Source organism: Perissodus microlepis, chromosome 20 (genome assembly GCF_051167445.1).
Source record: "Perissodus microlepis isolate ML-2025 ecotype Zambia chromosome 20, ASM5116744v1, whole genome shotgun sequence".
Taxonomy (NCBI): Eukaryota; Metazoa; Chordata; class Actinopteri; order Cichliformes; family Cichlidae; genus Perissodus; species Perissodus microlepis.
Window position 1 is genome coordinate 34,471,283 of NC_140480.1, and position 23,210 is coordinate 34,494,492.

Below are 23,210 nucleotides of genomic sequence, written 5' to 3' on the forward strand. Positions count from 1 at the left end.
TTCCTGGAAGCAGTGAGGTCGTTTTTTCTGGCAACCACACATTTCACCCCCTGCTGGCCATTTGTACAAATGCAGATTTAAAACAACCCCCTTCTTTTATATACAGTCTTTGGTTCTGAGTGAATTTTGACCTTCAAAGCAGCTAAATAATTTCTCCTCAAGGTCCAGTTAAGGCCCTAGGCTTCCAGCTGTTTCACGAGTGTCCTAACCAGGGAGTGGAGAGGTGAATAATCAACCTGGACCTTTGCTTTGTGAACCGCTGTGTCCATGATTAGGAATGAAAAGTACTTCTCAAGCGAGACACAAATAAAAACTCGCAGTCTCGTTTTTTAATTCCCCTGTAATAGGCTGTTATCTCTCCCTCTGCAGATTTACTTATCAGCAAACAAAGCATTAACATTTTATTCTTGCAGACTGAAGCAGAGCTGCTCTGAAAACATACACACCAAATAAACCATTACTGCCTGTTGGCTTAATGAACAATGAAGCCCTCCAAGATCTGCGGCTCTATTTACACTGCAGATTAAACTACATTCTTAATAAGAATAGAATCTCTGCTTTTCAATGAGTCGCCTTTCATCGGCAGAGCAGGAGAGAAAAGGCCTCCACTTAAACATATGTCCAAGAGAGCTTAATGGGAAAATCACAACATGATGAAGGAGGTTTTCTGCTACCAGGGGCAAATAAATGAAAGGTGCTGCAGTGACGTCTAAAACAAACTGAATTGTCATGTGATGGTTCAAAATATGGAGTAAATCTGGGTTTAGTGTTGATTTTCTGCCATTTTTGTTCAGATATTCACAGAAAACCAGGACGACAAACCTCTGTGTGGAACTGGAATGAATCTCTGGTGAACACTAGGGTTCATCCTCCGGGGACCATAAAGACCTTCACACTAACGGTGAAAGCGGCGCAGTGACCTTACAGCAATAATGAATCTCAGAGTCTGTATAGCAAAGATGGACATAATCCCTCTGACTCTGCATTGGATGAGAGGGTAGAGCGCTAGGTTTGTGCAAGCTTGGTTATCAAACTGCATCCAGAAACCATCCAGACCTCCAACTGCACAAACATGTCCACGGTTCAGTGACTCCAGTCAGCTATCGGCCAATCGAAGCATCCACTCCTCTAACTCCAGCATAAACGTGGAAGATTCTCCTGAAGTGACCTAAAGAAGCTGAAGTCAAGCTCAGCAAACAGCAGCTGCCAGAGCTGGGGTCAAATCAAAGAGGCCACCAATAGCACCAGCAGAGACGCAATCAAGGACAACCAGACTTTGCAGTATTTCCTGTGTTTATCTCAAGTTCACTGTACAGAAAATATCTTTCTAATTTATGTCTCAAAAATCAGTTTCATGCAGAGGAGAACACTGCTAATAGACAGCGCACTATTGTGCATCAAATCCTCGAGAGGAAAACCTCCACACAGCACAGCCACACACCTGTGGGGGCGTGACCTGCCCGGTCATCCAATGAAACGTGGCCTCCATCTCTGGTCTGCGATGAGCCAACGCTGTGCGGTTTGTGACTGATTTGATTTATTGTAATCAGAAGTCTAATCATATATGACTAGTAGCTATTTACTCGCATTAATGCTGAACCACTATAACTCAAACATGTTTAAGCTAAAAGAAAAGAAAAGAAAAGAAAGAAGGAAAGATCAAATAAATCTGTGATTCTGGAAGGTTTGAAATATTAGGAGGTAAAAGACTTCAGCCCAGTTATCTCTGCAGCAGGCTGTGAACGGTTTATTTCTGTGGTTCAGTCAGATATTTTAATGTGTTTACTCACTTTTGGAGCCTCAAGTGGCCATGAGAGGAACTGCAGTTTTTAGCGCTTCCATGTCGGCTTCATGTTTGAGCTGCTCGCTCTGTGTCTCTGTGCTGGGCTCTTTCGTTCTTGTTATCCTGATGAATAAACTGCGGTTTTAAGAGCCTTTGATGCATATTTTCCATTATTTTGCGATTAATTATCACAATCATTTCTAGCTTCATCTGTGCTGACTTGAACTGATGGAAATAAACTGTTAGTTGCTGCCTCATTTGTACAGAATTTCATGGAAATCCATCCAATGGTTGTTGTGAGTTTCAGTCTGGCGTTGCCATCCCTAGAGCCATGCTGCTAGCGTAGCTAAAAATAATCAGGCAGCAGAGAGACCCGTTACTGAGCCTTCAGTCCAACAGAAACGATCACAGATCTGACAGAGACGAGCGCATCCTCAGGTCTGTGCCACAAATCACAACAAATGTGGCTGAACACAAGAAGCTGATTTAACTTAATCAACCTAAATCATCACAAAAAAACTTTTTTATTTTAATATTTCTGTGGCCTGTTCTCCACTCGGTTACCTGCTCTTTGCTCACTGCCATAATTTGATTTCCTCTCAGGGATTCAGAAAGTTCATCTGGTCTTATCGCAGGACAGCGATCTCATTTATGTCCACTCATTCATTAGAAGGTGGTACAACAGAAAAATAGAAATCAATATCACAACGCTATTATAGCCAGCGTCATTAATCTTAACGACAGCCACGAGCCAGCCCCGAGGAGCGACTGTGCAGCGGAGCAGTTTGGAGGTCTATTTCAGGAGGCAGCTGAAATCATTTGGCTGGCTCGCTTTCGTCCAGCATCGTTGCCCTCTGCTCCCTCTGAAGCAGGATGAATCACGGCTGTGTGTGTGTGTGTGTGTGTGTGTGTGTGTGTGTGTGTGTGTGTGTGTGTGTGTGTGTGTGTGTGTGTGAAGGAGGATGAATTCAAATAACAAAAGAAGAAATGTCAGATTAGTAAAGCAGTCTTTAAAAGCATGCTTCTTCTGACCAGTGCTGAGAAAAAATTGGCGTTCAAAGAAAGTTCAGAGTGATTTTTTACTCCTGCAGAGGTCTGCTACAATTTTCACTGTAACAGGACATCACTCACCCTGTACTCCAAAAGGAAGACGATCACAGAGGCGAGGAAGGAGTCACTACACCATCTGAGAGGCATTTCAAACATTAGCACACAATATGTTCCTCCTCTGCCTTTTTAGTTTTCATCTTCACGTCATTGTCTCACCTCCCAGCTGGGCGAGCGCCGGTTCTGCTGGAGGAGCGTTCCCGTTAAAAGGGACTTTCTTCCTCCCCACAGTCGATAAGTGCTTCTCATGGGGTGGAGAGAGTTTACTTTACAATACATGCTGATGGGAACTGCCATTCTTTAACTGAACTGAATTAACAGAATGGGGAATGAACTTGCAACGCCTTGTAAATATAATGGACACTGAAAGAATTTTAGTTTTTCTCGCACACTTATAGCTTTGCGACTTAAAAATTGAACATTTAAGACATCAATGCAATTAAAAAATGATGAGATCGTATCTTATCATTTAATAATCTGCTCTCTCCAGCTTCCACACAGTTATGTTTCACACAGACCGCCGTCACTACGAAAAACCTCAACTTCATCCGATCAACACTGAAAGCGACATTTATTTATTTTATTTATTCACATTGTTAACCTCCCCCAGAGGCTGCTGGGGTAAAAAGTTCCTGCTGGGTGTGAAACTGTATCAAACTGCACTCTCTCTGTTTTTAGCTGTGCAGTGAGCCTCTGAGCAGATGCTGCGTTTGCATTTTTTGTTTGGAAGTTTGTGGCAGGTGAGCATTTATCATGTTTTAGCCGGCTAATTATTCACCACTATGCACCTACTGTTATGTGCCAGCCCTTCAAACAGGAACAGATATCATTTGTGAAACCCTAATAGGCTCTTTTCATGTTTTATTAACAATCTGACACACAGGGTTGGTGACATCACGAGGGAACAGATTGATGAACGGCCTCCTGCCGGTTAAAGGAGCTGTCGGGAGAGAAAACAAAACTGCGAGCTGAGCGCTGAGAGAGTCGAGGTCAACACGTCACCATCGCCACAGACGACGAGCAGCTCCGAGGACAAAGGTCAGAGAAGGTGAGACTTCACAGAAACAAACGTACGAGTGAGATCAGGAAGAAACGTACGTTTCTCTTCTTCTGGTAGACAGATGTTTAACTTATCCAGCTCGCCACTGAGTGCGGCCATGGCAACCACAGCACTTCCTGTGGTTTTCAAATAAGCTCAGAAGAGATGAGTGTTTGCTATCCAACCAGCATGAAAATTAAACAACCGGCAGCTGAAGAACAGGAAAAGGTACCGAAACCGGGGGCTGAAGGTGAAGTGGGCTTTTCCTTACTTCCTGTCGTATATCTCCTGTTCACATTAAACACAGTTGCTAATAACGAAGCCAATGTGTGTACAGCAATCCCTGTGAGCCAAAAGCTCCTCTAAACACTCAGTCGGCTCCCAGCACAAGCTGCTGATGACCATGTCAGGGACACGTGGTCTCAGTGACATCACACAGACTGCCGCAAACATGGTCTTAGTCACTATGAGACCCTCTGCTGTTTTGGGGAGTCCTATTCTTGGAGCCTCAGCATGATGCAGATCAGACTGTGAAACTGAAACAGTAGCACACCCTGCTTGGTCATCCTTCTGGACTCTAATGGGGCCGTCTTTAACAAAGTCGACACCACAAGAGCTGAAACCTGCGACTGAGGCAACAAACCCAAAGACTTGGCTGCGGTGAGGATCAGACGAGAAGTCGGTTCGTCCTATCAGAAACAACCTGGCTGCTTCTTACAACCAGAGAAGCTGCCCCCTGCTGGCTATTAAAAGTAATACAGCCATAATGTGCACTTTTTCTGATCTTTGTGTTATATCCATCTTTCCCATACAGTCTATTAAGCCTGAGCTTCGTCATACAGGCATAATATGAATATCCATCATGGGAACGGCATCTATATGGCAGAAAAACAAAAAAACAAAGCAGAATAATAATAAGAATTCATCATCAAAACAACCAAAACAGCATTATTTTAGTTTATTTTCCACAGCAGCCACTGAGTTTGATTCAGAGTGCTTCTAATGACAGGGGCGGGTTCAAAAAGCCCTCGACACGTTGCTGTGAACTGTTTTTATTCAGCTGGGTGGAGATCAGGTGACAGAAGGCCACGTCACATGACTCACATCTACTTTCATACCTATTATGTTCGTCTCCTCACGTTTGCTCCTGCTTTTCTCTCTTCAGCCTGACGGTGAATATGCTGGACTTAAAATGGAAACGCTCCACAGGATGACAGGTTGTCATGTCTTTTTGCTCTGGTGGTGTTTTTTTTTTGGCATCGCTCGTGTTGTTGACGTGTGTTGGCCACTTTGTCGACTGATCCTCGGTGCTGCTAAAAATAACTACTCTCTCTGTCTTCTGTTCACAAGTGGCACTGTTGCCAAAACACTACCTGCATCTATTCAGCAGAGTCACTGCGGGTCACCGGCTGCACACGCTGCTGCCGCTGCCTGCTGCAGGAAGCCACCAGACGCCACCGACTGATGGCTGAGCCTCAAAACAATCCGATGAAGGGCGTTGGCCAGAACGAAGAAGAGGATGGGTAGGAAAGAGGAAGGGGGAGGCCAGAGATTCAAAAGAGACTCAGGGGCTGGATTTTAGGAGGACAGGGATGAGAAGAAAAAAATAAGAGGAGGAGAAAGGGAGTATTATGGCAGGAGGTTAAAGAAGCATGATGATGATGATGAAGGAGGGGCAAAGAAAAGGCAGGATGGAGGCAGGACAGGACAAATAAGGAGGAGGGGCATGAGGAAGAGGTTGTTTAGATGATTAGAAGGAAAAACAAAGAGGACGTTAACAAGCAGGATGTGGTGAGAGGATTGTAAAGGAAAGGAAAGGCAGAGTGAAAGGAGGAGGAGGCAACATAAAGATGGGGCTTGGTGGCAAGACGCTGGAGGGAAAATAGAGGACAGATATTGAGGGATGAGGAGACGAAAAAGTGGACACGCTTAGAGAAGGTTGAGATGATGGACTGGCCCGTGCTTTGATTTAACTATGATGGAAGTGTTTTATTCCACTTCCAACTCTGTGTTTGTTTATTTATTTTGTGATAAAAATGATATCTGCTCGAGAGATGGCTTACAGTTGCTAGGAGCTGTTTTCATACCTTTGAAATTATTTTTATTGCTGTGAATTCCCCCAAACAACCTACACAGCTGTATCAGGTTCAATCAGGCGTCGGCTTCACGTTCCAGCCACGCACGTCGCCGTGGTGACTTCTGTGGATATGAATGGCGTGGAGATGTTTCACAGCAGCATCGAAATTAAACTCCAGGGAGACGTTTCACTCTCTGAAAAGTTCCTGCTTGGCGGCGATCTTTTGTGAAGGTTCGGGAACTTTTTACATCACTAAATTAATTGTTATTTAGCGTATCGAACTGTGACACAGAAACCTTAATTATATACCACCAATTCACCTTATATATGGCAGGGTAAAAACCCAACATCGAAGAGAGAGAACCTCGACAATCATGAGCATAACAGTTTGAAACTTAATCTTAAAAGTAGAGAGGATGTCTTGTCTCTTGAATCCAAAGGAATCAGGTCTCTACTCTGATATAGAGGAAATGATGTCATAATACACTTTAACTAACCCTGGTCATTGCTTCGTAGTGTAGCAGTTTTTTAATACGTAAAGACTCACATACGCAGAGACCGGTCAGTGACCCCGGCTGCTTGTGGTTGCTGAGGAAAAAAGAGTACAGGGTGAAGCTGGTCGCAGAGAAGGTGCACTACTATAGTTTGAGCCATGGCTGGAGTGGAAGATGGCATCATGTCTGCAAACACTCACTAACTCCTCGCTAAGTAGTCGTGCAAACAGTAAGAAGACAAACTGCTCGCTTTCAAACCAAAAGTTGTGTCACTTGAAACATGTTTTGATGGTAAGGTACAACTTTTATTTTGAAGGTGAACAAATCCAGGATTTTGGGTTTGCTTTGTACAGGTTTAGTGGTCTTCATTATTTTCTTGGAAAGCTGTCCAAGAACTAAAAGTACTGTGTGTCATTCTAAATGTAAATGAATTTACTCGGCGCTGCAGGTGACTGGTTGGATGCAGGTGGTGCTGAGCTGCTAGATGATGAAGACTGCTCGCTGCCTGCACTAATCCTGCCTTCACAGCTCTAAATGGCTGAAGCTCACAAAAAAGCAGCACAAAATAGGTTGCTGTGGTCCAGAAAACATTTGATGTCATGAAATATTTCACCTGGAAGCTCATAGTTCAGTTTTCTATCAGGAGAGGGTCTCTGCAAAATCCTCCACTGACTTAAGTTAAGCACAGCACAAAAGTCATGGGCGTGATTCTCGGGTCTATTTCTGAGCTGACAGTCAGATGAATTTCAGGTGAGAAAGTGAGCGTGTTTTTAACGGTGATGAGTCATAGAAGAAAAAACACAGATTCAGATCGATTACCACAAATCTCTCGTGTAATTGTCGCTATAAACGCTCCTATTCTGCAAAACGCTCGGTGAATCATTACCAGCAGTAAAAGGTAAACGTTCCGCTCAATAACAGGACATCTCAGAGTCATTATTTAATTATGTGTTTGACAAAATAATGTCAAATCTATAATGTTGCACTCAACCTTTCGGATACATTATTAGCGCTGTATTTTATGGGACATAGTCTCCTTTTTATTTCCAAAGAATCTGAAAACTGATATGCAAGTCCAATTTCCACAGTTCCCGTAGAGGAAAGTGCCACTAATTACAGAGGAAACCAGCACTCGGTCAAAGCACGCAACATGTCCTGCAGGATTTTTTGCCGTGTATCTGATAGGATGGAAAATTCAGCACTTCTATCACGTCCAGCATGTAAACTGAAGGCAGGCTTACAGATTTTTGTCTGCAACCAGTCAAACCAGTGATATGAACTAAAGTCCAGTCACCATATAAACCACTAAACATCAGCTCAGATCAGATGAATCATAAAAGTCTGACCACTTGTTCTGATACCTTTTACATTTTAATCAAAAATAAGACAAATATTAAAAATGACCTGTGATTTTAGGACAAAGCCTCAAGTCTGTAACTTTGTATGTAAAATTCTGCAGATTGAATTAACAAACCAATGTTGCTGTTAAATAAATAATATCAATAATTTCATGGACATAAAACAGATGATGGTGCTTATTCTCAGGTTCAGTTCATTCAGGTTTATTTATATGACACTGAGTCACAACAACAGAGACTCGAGGTGCTAAACACACGATGAAAGTTCACTCAAACGTCAAAGAAACAAAAAACTGTTTAAAAAACTGGACAATAGCATCTGTTGCATTGTGCATGAATGATTTACTGGAGCTTATTTGCTGTGTCGCAGCTCGTGTGCATTATGAGCGATTTGTTATCTGTAGCAACTGAACAATTAGCATTCTTATATTTGGACACTGGTGTCAGTTTCCACTTTAGGTTGTCGCCTGATTCTGAAGTTGTTACTATAACAAAATGCATTTTATTTCTTAATTTTACGCTGAACCGGTAAAGCTGATCAGTGAAGCTTTTATATTTTACAGTTTTCTGCCCAAATTTCTCTCATTCATATCAGCATTTCCTGTTAACTTTCAGTGACAAACATGTGGAGCTCCACAAGGCTCCGTTCTTAGACTTCTACTGTTCAGCTCCAACGCGCTGTCTCCAGCTCAGCTCAGACTGGGGGGCTGATATTTGTGGAGAAATGTTTAAAAGAATATAATCAGCATAGATGATAGATGATGCTCATCATCATGCAAGTTAATGGGAGAAATTGTGGAGTTTTCATTGTCCAGTACTGATGGCCAATAGTTCTATAGTTATAGCATATGAGAAAGTAGAGAGGATGATCCTGACACAACGAATTTTAAACGATGGAGAAATGTTGTGACTGGTAATGACTGAGGCTGTCAGGTTACTGTCAATTATTTTAAATATTTTATGTTTTTATATGTCGGTCAGAAACCAGTTCAATTCAATTCATATGGGGCTAAATCACAGCAAACAAACAATGAGAACATTCCAGCTGAGACCATGAAAGCCTATAAAAATATCACCGAGCGGTTCCGTAATAACACGTTCTCAGGACATCAGTCACTGGAAACATTTGTCCAACTAAAGAAAACTGAAATAGCTTTTGGTATCAAGTAAGAATAAAAGTCGATGCAAACAGATCCAGAAATATTGTGGATCTAAGACAAAAGCAGCAGTTAGTGGATTCTCTCCTGTTTCCAAACGTGGCCTAATTTTCCTTTTTGAGTTTTCGAAGTGTTCTCTGTCAGCGTTTGAAGGTTTGCCCAACTGATCCTGGGACAGTTCCTGGACAGCTCCACACTGAAAAGTAGGTCACATAATGATTACCTGAGCTAAACTAATTCAGTGTAATTAGTTTACACTGTGTGACGTTAGAGTGACTCCTTTCAAAGTAAAAAGGTTTCAAAACCTGAAAGCTCCTGTTTCAGATGTGACGACACAGTCGTACTTTCTAACTTCACTAAAACCATCCAGTGTGTGACTGACCAACAAACAGAGACACACACCACACCCACTCATCACTAACACCTGTTTGTTATGTATAAAATGTGGGGGAGTAAAACATTTGCATCGCAGAGACCCATGCAGCTCATCATACTTTGTAATGTCTTTAAATGGCTTCCAGGTGGTGGAGCAGCCTCCAGCGGCCATGCTGGGAGTCCCACGCACCTGAATGACTGCAGATGACATCCTTGAGTTGAGATCTGTGTGTATTTGGAACAGGAATCAGGAACCGTTCTGTACAACTGAATGTCTTTGATATACTGCTTAGAGATGCTGGTGACTCTCCAAATGAAGGAAGTGAGAATCGATAAGTGAGATCGATAATGGAATCACATCAATTCACATCCCTAATTTGAAAGGTGATTGATGACTTTAAAACCCAATATTACCAAACTGTGGTGGTGTTGGGTTCTGATAAAAGCAGCTTTCCTCCTTTTGATGCAACTCTGGGGACAACAGCTATCGTTTCATCACAAGCATCCAAGAAGAATAAATAAATAAAGAGCTATCAGCACTAACGGCTAATGGTCAGCGCTGGTCATTGGGGAAATGAGCCTTCGGTGCCCATCTGCATTTAAATGTGCACACGGCTGACACACAGTCTGTTTATGAGGAAACAATAAGGAAGCAAAGCAGAGCTATGCTTCTCATTTCCAGCCACATTTTTAAAACTTGTTCTCTTCGAGAGCAGCCTCGTATTAGCCACAGTTATTGAATTAAGTTCATCTTGTACACAGCCCTCTGTCTGAAACAAGCTCCTCCCCCTTTAATCCAGATTTGAGCATCAGGTGGGCGAGGCTTCTGGACTAGTTACCTGAGATGACCATATAAGGATGTCCCCTTTCTATGATGTCACACAAATCCAACAGTAGAAAAAAAACCCTGCAGGAAACATGTTTGGAGCCGTCTGCAGCCTGAGCGTTCACCTTTGATATGAGCGTTCACTATCCACAGAGTTAACCCTTAAGTGTTTGGACCACTCATTGATGACCTGCTTGGGTCACAGTGGTAGCTTCAGTCAACCGCAGAGTCAGCTGTTAAATGAAACTCAGTATCAGGTAACAAGCTTCCTGTTCCACGCAGGCAGCAAGGACGTCTGAACCAAACGGGATATTTAAGCAGTGTGAAAGCATCTGACGCAGACACACTCCTGCTGAGTGCTACATGAGACCCAGTGGACGCAAACAAAGGAGACTTTAAGACAAAAGCTAAAACTGTTAAGCCAATGTGCTCATTAACCATTTTAATCATTACAAACACAGATGGTAACCATATTAGCAGGTTTGTGTAGGTAGGTTAAATCATTGTAAATGAGTTATGACTTACTGCTCTCCTACTTATAACTATATGAACGTTATTTTGGTAAAACACGTGGGAAATAATTAACCCCACAGTGTCCTCCTGTCCCCTCCTCTGTGATTGTTTCAAACCACCACATAATGAGCCGTTAGTGTTACAGTAGCAGAACAAAAAGAATTACGCACAACTTTAAATTTGACCTTCCCCGTCCACCCACGCCTGCACACAATGTTACACACGATGACCCGAGTCTCTCAACCCTGTCAACACTGTACTCATGTGTGAAAACATTTCAGCAATGGAGGACTAAGTGAAATGGAGATGCCAGGTTCAGCCACATGCCTGAAACAAATGCTTTTAAATGACCCTTTGGCACCAAGTTTTCTTAAAAGTAACCATGTAGCTTTTAGCACCAAACCAGGGACTGAAGACGCCAGCAGCATCTGGATCAATAGCAGTAAATGAGTTAGAAAGTGTTTTTGTAGCGTTTTGAAGCCAATTTGGTTACTTTGTTTCCTTGCGTCGTTTCTTTACAACAAGAACTGTTTAACTTGCTCAGAAACCTACGGGCCCTCCTTCTTCAGGGGTCTACGCCCTTGCAATAATCCATCCACGAGTTTGTGTGACGCGCGATGCTGACGGCCAGCTAGAAGCTTAAACTGAAACCTTATACGTGGCTCTCAGAAGCAGAGAGTAGGAATATTTAGACTCTGATTCAGTCATGTTTCCTGCAACGTTAGTTCAGTTTTACCTGCACTTGGAGGGTTGGCGGGTGTTAATTTCAGGCTAACTGCTGTCGTCATGCTTAGCCAATTATTTTCTCACTATATTTAAACACACAAACACACATCTGAGCACCTTCTGGCTGTTCTGGGGGTGTTTGAAGCCCACAAAATACTGCAGAGCACAAAACACTGATTAATCTCCCTCTCTCGCTCTCACACACACATTTTACAAGCCACAGTTGTAGCAGTGCGGGCTGTTTATGTGAGCCCATCTCTCCTCTTCTGCTGCAGTAAAGCTGGTCGGTGTGTGTGCATAGGATCTGAGCTGAGCAGACATAATAAGCCCTGATCATCCACCCACAGCCCTGCACACACACACACACACACACTGTACAGTGCAGGGTAGTTAGCATTTTGCTGCATCATGTCTCAGTCTGTCTGAGGAAACAGGAGAAACAGAGAGAAAGACTCAACAAGGAAGCTGCCAAAAACACTTTCCTATCCAACACAACGGGACTGTGATGACCTCAGGCCTCTGCTGTCCATTATTTCCACTGTTTCCATCATTAGGACATTTTCCAGTATTTTGGGTCTGTCAGCAGAGATGTCAAGTCAGGCAGGTTTGATTATAGCAGCAATACATAATCTTGATTATGTAACACGGTGAACCAACTTTCAGGGAACTTCATATACAATGAAGACGAAAACCTAAAAGAACCAAAGGTGGAGGTGGTGGAGCACGCAGGGATGTCGGGTTGGGGTGTTTTGCCTGTTAGGCACATGGAGATCATGTCCTGGGTAAGCTGATAATTTTGGATTTTTTTTGCATTGAACTGACAAACAGTGCACTTTTTCACTTTAATGCCATCTTAGAAAGAAAACGTGCTCCCATTTGCAACCGGCTCCTCGAGCTCAGCATTGCTCTGCATGGCCATTTTAGCACGACTCAAGGGGTACGCAGCTAAAATGGGACCTCAGGGGGTCTCGACCAATCAGCAGTATTTGAGGTGTTGGCAGTGAGATCACCCTCGTGACCCCAAATCCAAGCTGTACCCTTTCCATACTCTTAAAAAAGATTTCCACTGTGACTGATTATGACTACAGAAACACGTCGACAGAGTGATGACTGATGTGAAGAGAGAGAGGCTCTTTTGAAGAGAACCTGAGAGTTGGAGGTTCCTGTTGGACGAACAGTGTAGAATCACGCTCTGTGACTGATGTTCAGACAGCTGTGAGAAATCCTCAGAAACCTGACGCGTGATCTGAGAGTCTGACGAGTTCAGAAATCCAAACTTAAATGTTCCATCAGGAGAGAGAAACGGTTAATACTGAACCCAACCCGCTGAAACCCAACAGCCTGAACACAGACGGCTTCTTCTACCTATTGATCTTTTGATTCCTACTATGAATGACAGTGAAATTAAAGAAGCCATCTTGTAAGAGCTGCTGATGCTTCTTCAAAGCTTTATTTACGACTCTAACAAACCAGCCAACGTGTAAACCTCGCTGCTTTGGACATGACGTCAACACGTGAGTCAAAATCAAAAGAAGCTTTGAAAAATCTAATTACAACAAGCTTTATTTCCTTCTTCCTGTTTTCATCTCAGATCTACTGAGATCAAGGTTAAAAACAAAAGCTGCATCATGAACAGAAAATCAACATGAGAGTAAAAGAGAAATTTGGTTTTTATTCCCTCCAGGTTATAAAACTGTCGTTCTTCTCTCCTGTAGTATGGCAGGATGTTTCTCTAAACTGGTGATGTGCCCTAACTGACAGCAGCAACACACCAACTGTTCCACTGATGTCCTCCTTTTCTTAAACAACATATTCTCTGTGTGCTAGTTACACCTGCTCAGCTGCTCAGGAACAGACAACCAGCAAATCAGTGCATTTAGGCACGTAGACGTGGTAAAGACGACCTGCTGAAGTTCAAATCGAGCATCAGAACGAGGCAGAAACTTGATTTAAGTGACTCTGAACACTGGTATGGTCGTCGATGCCAGACGAGCTGCTCTGATTTCAGAATCGTCCCACACAGTTATCTCTAAGGTTACAGGCAACGGTCTGAAAAAGAGAAAACATCGATGCACAGCAGATCTTTGTTGATCTCAGAGGTCAGAGGAGAAAGGGCAGACTGCTTGAAGCTGAAAGGAAGGACACAGAAAGTCATGTGACCACTTATTGAACACAAGATGTGCAGGAGAGCATCTTTGGATGCAAAACATGTCAAACCTTGAGGCAGATGGGCTCCAGCAGCAGGAGACCACACTGGGAGCTCGATTTCGGCTACGACATTCAAATTAGGGTTTGACCGAAACAACATGAAACCATCCAGCTTTGTATCAACGGTTCAGGCTCATGTTGGTGTAATCGTGTGGGCGGTACCTTTTTAGCACACTGTACTGTTTTCTATCCTCCCACCGATGCCTCATTACAGCAGGATGTGTCACAAATCTCACATTATCTCAAACTGCTTTCTTGAAAATGAAAATCAGTTCTCTGCACTCAAACGGCCTTCAGGGTCATCAGATTTCCATCCAGCAGAGCACCTTTGGGACGTGGTGGAGCGGGAGATGGGTGTCAGGCATGTGCTGCGGCTGTGTGGCGCTCACAGGTCAGTGTGGACCAAAATGTCTGAGGAAGGTTTCCATCATAATAGAAATAGTTGGGTTTTGTTCTTTTGTTTTTCTAAAATCGGTCTTTCAGTGTCTCCAAAGACAGATTTCATTTTCTGGTTAAATAGCAGCTAAATAAAGACCAAACATAATACAGCAAGTATACCTGAGGATGGTTTCCCACAGGCATGGACTCAAAGCAGAACACAAAACCCGTCCAGACCATAATGAATTCACTGTTGATATTCAGGGTCCCTGAAGGATTGATTGTTACCCGTAGCATCAAAAATCAGAGCCTAAAATATCATCATACATATTAACACATCACCTTCCTGCTCCCCAGAGGATGCACCATTCATATTTAATATCTTGTCTTTAAGCTTTGCATCCTCTGCTCTGCTGCATGTAAGGCTCAAACAGGAGCCAAGTCCTCAGTATGTTCCCTCTTACACAGGATAATAATGTCTGTAACGAGCGCAGCAGCCTGTAGGATCCTTCGCCCTGCAGCGTCCGTCCCGCTCGGCGTGTCTCACAGGCCTTACAGCCCGAGCGTGTCCCAGAAAGCCTGAGCGAGGAGTCGGGTCAAAATCAGCTCGGAGGTTTCCAGGCAACAGCCTCGCTCCTCATGGGATTAAAGCAACAATGCCGCTGAGTCAACTCCTTCAGCAACACTCCTCCAACAGCCTGCATGACTCAGTTTATGTCTTTTCTTCCTCAACACTCCCACTGGCAGAGCAGAGAACTAATGAAGCGCAGCACTGCTGGGGCTGAGGGCCGGATTCCCACCTGTGCTGCCAGGACGAACACGACTTCTCTATGGTACTGGAACGAAGCTACGTCGTGGATTCTTAGATCAGCAACAACACAAAACCGCGGCTCTAATGTCTCGCTAAGAGTTCCTGAAAGGAGCAAACGTACACGAGCGACGCAGCGATTAAACACAGTCCTACTCCGAGAACAGTGCACATCTGTTCTGACAAAAACAACACCGCCAGTGTCCTCCGACTTCACCCGACTGTGGAAAAACAATCCATGCTTTACTTTATGTCATGTTGTGCAGAAACACAGCTAAAAGCAGCATAACAAGTGAAGGTTTTGGTAAATGACAAAAAGGAAGGTATGAGTTCACTTTAGTGACATCTTTTTGCTTCACAGTGTTTCCAGCTGGTGTCAGTGTTGCAAAAAGATGTTTCTTTCTAGAAACCTCCAACAGCTCTAAGTCCCTGTGAGACTTCCAGATACAGATGGACAAACTGGTGATGACTAAACAACTGGACAGAGTAGTGGTGGACAAGCAGAAGAAGACGGCTGTAGTGATACTGAACGACAGCAACATCAGGAAGGAGGAACACGTAAAGCTTGAGAAATACCAAGAGCTCGAGAAGATGTGGAGGGTGAAGGTAACAGTGGTCCCCGTGGTAATTGGAGCACTCGGTGCGGTGACTCCCAAACTAGGCGGTGGCTCCAGCAGATCCCGGGAACAACATCGGAGATCTCTGTCCAGAAGAGCGCAGTCCTGGGAACAGCTAAGATACTGCGCAGGACCCTCAAGCTCCCAGGCCTCTGGTAGAGGACCCGAGCTTGGAGGATAGACCGCCCACAGGGATGAGAGGGGAATCTTATTTCTCAAATCTCATCATTAGAGGTCGCTGGTCTGGTGCTGCAATGTTTTAAGACTGTTCATGTAAACCAAGAATGATTTGTTCAGTTGGTTTCTTTGTATTATTTTTCCTGTGTAACTTTAGCGTATGGATCATAACAACTGTTAAAGGCGTTAAATAAAAAAAGCTGCTCTGTGCGCTGTCGCTATAAACAGCTGATGTCTGTGATTACACTCACTGTGACTGTCACATGATTCAAACTGTGGATCTTAACGTCTGTCTGTGGGAGAAAGGTGTCCGACAGACAGACAGACCGTCTGTTAGCAGGATCGCAGCGAGAGTGTGAGGTCAGAGAGGAAAATGTCAAAACAACGGTCGTCTGATTCGTGCCGACAGCAAACTCATTACTGAAGCAGATTAACCCACAGCCTTGTATGACAAGAGAGGGAGAGGAAGGACGAGCACCGGACTCTCAACGTATGTATACAGCCCAAAGACGGGAATAATATAAATGTGTGACCTCTCTCACTTTTACATAAAAGTCATGGAAGCAATATTTCTGAACCACTTTAAACAGAGAAAGTACATAAACGATGTTTTTAGGAGAAAAGAGAAATTGTTGAAGGACAGACAATCCTGTCCCACTAATGTGTCCACTGTCTTATTTTCTTGCCTCTTTTAGACTTTTTGAAACTCAGTACAGTCAGACTTAGAGCTGTATAGGGGGGCCCACTGGTTTCTGTAAGTCAGCCTCATTTACTTGCTTCCCAGTGGTGTAATGAAGGTCATGACTAACATTAATGATTGCCTGGGGGCCAATAAGTGAAACACTGAAATAAGAAGCGGATATTAGCTCAAAGGCTGATATCCTGGCTACACCGGAAGATTCAAAAAACAGTCCGCTGCCTCCAGACTTTGAACCTGGCAATAAATCATAGCTTTGCAATTTTTCAGGTGTTTCTTTGAAGAATAAATGATATCGGGATTTCTCCCACAGGTACAATATTTTTCCTCTGACTCTTCCCTGTACAGCATCTCTCTGCCAGCTTAAGTAGAGGCACAGCAGTGGAAAAGACATCGCGTCTACAATGTCAAAGGACCAACAGGCGGAAGGAAAAACTGGGAGCAAACACCACAAACACGTCCACGGCCACTCGTCCATCCTGTGTCACAAGTAGCTGGAGCCGATCCCAGCCGACACTGAGCGAGAGGCGGGAGCACCACGGACAGCTCCCTGGTCCGACGTCGAGACAGACGCTCGCATCCTCACCTACCGCCAATTTAAAATCACCAATGAACCTAACAAGCATGCATGACTGTGGGAGGAAGCTGGAGCACCTGGAGCAAACCCACACAGAGATGGAGAGAACGTGCGCACAGAAACCCTCTGTAGTGCACAACTATACGGCCCGTCAGACCGACTCACGACTGAAAAACAACAGCACACACTTCTCTCCTCGCACGCTTCAGAGCCCAGAATATCCCACAATCCATCACTGCCTTCAGTGTGACACCAGGCCAGCTGTTGCAGGCACCACAACCAACAGACACGAAGATGTTTTTAAAGGTTCACATAATGCATTCAGCCTCAGTCGTTAAGGCGTTTCAGAGAGATGAGGGCAGATTGTGTTTCAGTGCTCGTTTGTTCTCAGTAGTGTTTTTATCGCACACGTTTATTGTTCATCCTCATAACTACGGCTGTCATTCTAAATTCTCTACAGCACAAAACCCTCTGAGCAACACAAAGATGCCGCTAAATGTGCTGTTTGCAGTGATTGGTGGTAACTGTGAAATTAGCCCTCCTTCATTTAGGACATTATCAACACAAACATCCAATAACTGGTCCCCTAAGATGTCTCTCAAAATAATATCACATTAAACCTTCTATGCACAGGAGGCCTGCATGCTTCAAGAGAACTGAATTTATTGATTTAATCCTTCCTGTTTTTACATCTTCATGTGAAAATAAAATCAAAACAAACCACTTGGGTGCTGCTGGCTGCAAACAAACATACACAGTGTGCATGACGGATACCAGAACGAGCCCCACAGTTAAAGTGACCGTGAGGAATGAAGAACAGACCCACAAAACCACCGCAAACACTTTCAGTTTGAGCACAAAGCAACCACAAACATGCACATTTACCACAAAATAACCAGAAAGCCACAACAAAGTGATATGAAACAACCAGTGAGATACTCAGCAACCAATGAGTTGCAACAACACCACAAAAAACAACAGCGACAGCAAAATGACAACCACTGACAAAAAAACAACTGAGAGAAAATCAAAACATCTGCAAAATGATGTGAAACAAAACTAGAGACCATTACAAAATCCACCGACTGTAAAACAACCACAAATGGAAAACAAACCACAGCTAATCAGCTCGGAAATGTCAAATAAGTGCTTTCACACTGTCACTGACAAAACCTGAGAACTGATTAAAAAAAACCTCAAAATGACCAAAAAATTATGAAAATCCGCAAAAAACAAAACAAAAACAGGCTTCAGTGAAAACACCTGAGAACCAAAACCAACAACGTGATGAAAGAAATGTGACCATAAAGTGAAGAAAACGACAAAAAACATCCACATAGACAAAAACAAAAGAGAAACTAACCAAGAACAAAGTGATGTCAACAAAAACGAGTCCAACAGGAGAAAAGGACCAAACAGCGAGAACAGTTAAAGAATGAGCAGAAACATGGGCTGAATGTTGGTGTCTTTGTTACTGTGATCCCGGAGGGCCACTGTATCATAATCCGCCCGTGAAAGTGCTGGCAGTGGGATCGATCCTGCATCTAATGGTGATCCCAGCTCTCTGTGGATACAATCAGCTGATGAACAAGAGGCCCATAACTGAGCTCATCTCCTAATGACCTCTCATCGCGAGAGAGGGAGGGAGAGTCGTTAAAGCACATCTGAGTCTAGATTTCCACGCACATTACATGAAGCTGCCACACGAGCAGATCAGGAGCACCTCGGTGCTTCGAGTCTGAGACCAAACAGGTCCAAAGTCTCCTTTAGAGAGACCGAAAATCACTTCAAACCTTCTAATTCAGCGGCCCGAGTTCCGTTTGTGCCCACTCAGCGCGCCCCGCCGTGTCTGCGCCTCCTTCACGTGAAAAGTTTGACACGTTACGAGCTGCGGCAACGACACACCTACACCAGAAAGGTAGAGAGACATGCACCAAGGGAGACAGGAGAGAGAGAGAGAGACAGGTAGGCAGGAGGAGGCGCACACGCACGCTCGCACACGCACAAAATGACAGGTGATTAGCGGTGACGGCAGTGACATCACCTGTAACGACGCCGTTAGTCTGAATAACGTCGCGTTTCATTAACAGCCACGAGCATCAGCTCGTGGCAGTGCGGCACCGCGGGCGGAAAACACGCAGAGGGTCCGCCGCTGTGCGCGCGCCCGTGTGTGCGCGTCGGCTTGTTTCTTACCAGTACAGCAGCTTGTTGTGCAGGATCGCGGGCGTTTTGTCCGAGGCGCAGTTGATGCACCACATCGTTGCTGCTGTTGATCAACGCGGCGGCAGCAACAACAACAACCACCGGGAGGAGACCGGAGAGAGGGAGGGAGGGAGGGAGAGCCGAGCGGAGATCCAGTGCTGCCTCAGCCTCTCTCTCCTGCTCTGTGTCCTCCTCCCTCCACCGCTCTCTGCTACCCTCGCGCCTCGTCAGAGACGCATCATCATCATCATCATCAGCCCTCCTTCATCGCCTTCTCTCTCTCTCTCTCTGTACTTTTACAGCTCTGGACTTCCTCCTCCTTCGTGGCTTTCTTTAATCTCCCCGCTGGACCCCAAAGTGAAGCATCAACCCATCTGCGAGCTCAGTGATGATTCTGATCATCCAAATATGTGAAAACATCCGAAAAGTTTCGTGTAAAAGTGTCAGAAACACTTTGAGAGAGCAGCAGGTGTTAAAGGTCTCCACAGATGTGAAGAAAACACGTGAAAGATCTACTCAAGCACATCTCAGAGGGCATGTCCACACGTGCTGCTTATTAAGCTCTACTTACTGCACTACATTTATTAGTCAGGGGCTGACGGGTGGTAGATGGCCCCGCCCCTCCCTGAGCTTGGTTCTGCTGGAGGTTTCTTCCTGTTAAAAGGGAGTTTTTCCTTCCCACTGTCGCCAAAGTGCTGCTCATAGGGGGTCATATGATTGTTGGGTTTTTCTCTGTATCTATTACTGTAGGATCTACTGTACAATTTAAAGTGTCTTGAGGCGACTGCTGTTGTGATTTGGCGCTATATAAATAAAACTGAATTGAATTGAAACACCAGAAGTTCGTGGGTGTTGGTTTCTGGTCTTATTGTTTCCTTAATGTGGTGCAAAACATAAAAAGCGAGAAGCTATGTTTTGTAATTGGGATAAAAAGGTGAATTCGTGTTGACCGGAGCTGTAAAACACGCCTAAATTGTTCACAGCTCTAAGGATAATTTGGTAATTAGAACAAAAGGGAGGAAAAAAGTTTTTTTTATATTTCTATTCATTTAAATTTCACATATTTGCAGCTTGTATGCTTTGAATAATTCAGAACAAAAACACAAACAAACCCACCTTGTTTTACAGGTAAACCTTTGACCATTATCATCTTTGCATGCAACCTGCATGAGTGTTCCTGTGACAGACTTCAGCTCCTGTGTCAAAGATGCTTCTCTGCTGCAGTTTTACATCAGCTAATAAACTGTAAATGAATAAACATACAGTCTTAAGAGCTAAATCTAAACTCTTTTTAATCACTCTTGCCCAGTTTGATGCCATTTATTGGTTAAAGTATCTAAACTACCATCATCAACAAAGCCTGATGAGCTCTTTCTCTCTCATGGAGCCAGAAACCAAAGTATACGACAGCAGAAGAGAGACCATCGATCGGGTCACTGTCACACGCATCAGAAAATCATTTAAAATGATTATACAGTCATCTGCAGGCCCATCGTTTCTCATAATGCCATTTAAATCAGAGCCTCCTGCTAGCCATCATCATAAAAACAGTAACGAGGTTCATCCTTTTTGCTTCTGAAACCAGCTTCGTGTACACTTCAAAGAACACAAAAGGGGACTGTTTGCTAGGCAATGTCGCCTTAGTCACTGAAGATGGAGAAAATGCTCAAGGTCACTTTTACTGAGCAAAGTCTTTAAATGACAACACGAGAGCTGTTTGATGCCTCATAGACACAAGAAAAACATGCAAACTCAATTCAGTTCTATTTATACAGAGCCAAATCCCAAAAACAGTTACCTCAAGGGACTTTATACTGTAAGGTAAAGACCCTACTATAATACTGAGAAAACCAGACGACCCCCTATGAGCAAGCACTTGGTGACAGTGGGAAGGAAAAACTCCCTTTTAGCAGGAAGAAACCTCCTGCAGGGGCGGGGCTGCTTGGTAGTCGGACACAGGCAACCAGCTGCATGTTGGAACGTGACATCAAAGAAGATAACAGAGTTATATCCTCAGAATGAGCTACAGCACTTTCAGAAAGACATCTACTGTAATGAAATGTATTACCCATCAATGTAATCCATTGTTGTAAATTTAAATGTTATTAAGAAACAATCAGACAAAAGTCTGACCATCAAACTTCAAAGGTCCCAGCGAACCCTTCTGCAGCGAGCCACGGCATCACTGCTGTTTCCTGTGTGAGACTTCCCACTGCACAGATGACAAATGACGTCTTGTGCTTCATGATGTGATTACTAAACTCTGTCAGAGAAGAAAAATCCACAAACATCTTGGTTTGTTTTGTATTTGTGAAGTGGGTAAAATGACCGCACCCTCCAGGGTTTAGACGAGCAGCATGTTTGCTTAAATCATCATCATTATCCTCACTCTAAAACAAAACACACATTCATTTTTAAGTAACTGATTTATATATTACAGATATTGTTTCTATTTAAGAATGTAAAAAAAAACATTCTTGGAGAAACAAGAGAAACTAAACGAGACCATCGCTCTGCATTTCTGAGTGTGGATGAACAGCCTGTAGTTTTGAGTATGAGGATGTGTTTTTTCACACTGACTCATTAGCAGCGAAGCCGAAGCTTCATTTTTAGCTGAGGACCAGAAAAAAGAAGTCACACATTTATTTCAAGTACTTAAAGAAAGCAGCAACAGACGTCAGACTTGTGAGAATTTACGGAGTCTGCTGGTGTCTCGTGACCATGAACTGAGAATCTCGTCGATCGTAGCCGATAACCCAGCCTGGTTTTGGTGAGGAGATGCTGACCGGCTGCAGGGAGCAGCTTTCTGACAGAAGCAGCGCGATGAGTGGCAGCTGACTGCAGCCAAAGTGGGCGAGACGCCAGCGGCAAAACGGCCCAAATATTCCAACAAAGCCTCCTCTCCGTGCACGTGCTCATCCACTGACATCAAGGAAAACATATCCATGTAGTTAAAAAGTGCAGGCAGCTTTCTCTTACATGAACTTCTGTGTGTTAACACCACGTGATGTCGTTTTACAGAAGACCTGACATACGCAGCTGAAGGTGCACAGAAGCCTCGTGTGGAACGGCGGCATCGCTTCACTGTATTCAGGGGATTGTGTGATCAATAGATACAGGTCCTTATTTAAAAACAAACTGGTGCTTGTGCTCCCAGAGCTGCTGCTGCTGATGTAAAAGAAGCTTTATGTCTGATCGATTGATAAGAAAGCCAGAAGTGTTGCGACACGCTGTCACGACGCAGCTCGCTGAAGTGTGAGGAGCTGCTTCGGGGAACCTCTTTGTTGGAAAATATCTGAGTGAGCGATAAAAGGTGAAGGCTCGAAGGTTAAACTGGAAGCAGAGCACAGACTCAAATGTGACGTTTTGTCAGCTTGACTTTGAAACTGACGAATTTCAATAGGAAGCATATTTCTGTCTGCATGTATGTGCAGACTTCAAAGTACATTTCACCATGGCAACCAAGAAGACAGAGCTGTTTTAACTATCATCTTCTTATCAAGCTAACAAACAACTTCTTTTGAGCTTTTATTGCAGTTTGTAGATGATGAATGATGCAGTGTAAAAATCTGTCATGTGCGCGGCTCGAACTGCAACAAATTAATTCCATGTCCAAATCAGCACTTTTCCACCGTTAAAGTGTAAAATAGTCCAGATGAGTTATGAAAATATTAATTTCATGTAGTGATCAGTAAATATGAAGGACAGACAGATTACATCGGAGGGTCGGCTCTCTGTCCCTTCTCGTTTGCAGTGGTGACGGACAGGAAGTCAGAGCTGAGGTGGTTTGGACATGTGCAGAGGAGGGAAAGTGGATACACAGGATGATGAAGATGGAGCTGCCAGGCAGGAAGAAAAGAGGAAGAACACAGAGAAGATCCGAGGATGTAGTGAAGGAGGACATGTCGAGGGTTGATGTGATAGAAGAGAATCAAAGGGGTAAGACATCATCCTACAAAGCCAGCAATGGCTGATATATCAGAGAGTCACCGGTACAGCATAAATCTGCAGGGTTGGTACTTTGTTAAGGCTGGCAGGTATGAGAGATTTTTTTTAAAAAAAGATGCAAAATTAGAAAATATAACAACATT

The 23,210-nt window shown here is 43.8% G+C and overlaps 1 protein-coding gene across 8 annotated transcripts in view; it reads right to left on the reverse strand.

Moving 5' to 3' along the window:
• Positions 1-23,210, reverse strand: part of LOC146365038 (IQ motif and SEC7 domain-containing protein 1-like) — a 166,986-nt gene that overhangs the window by 50,300 nt on the left and 93,476 nt on the right. The window contains exon 1 of one of the 8 annotated variants that reach the window (XM_084916170.1): positions 19,111-19,332. The exons of the other annotated variants lie outside the window; for them this stretch is intronic. Coding sequence (XP_084772296.1) covers positions 19,111-19,175 — 65 coding nt within the window. The 5' untranslated portion in view covers positions 19,176-19,332. Of the gene's footprint in view, positions 1-19,110; positions 19,333-23,210 lie in introns of those variants that run through there. 8 annotated transcript variants of the gene reach the window in all.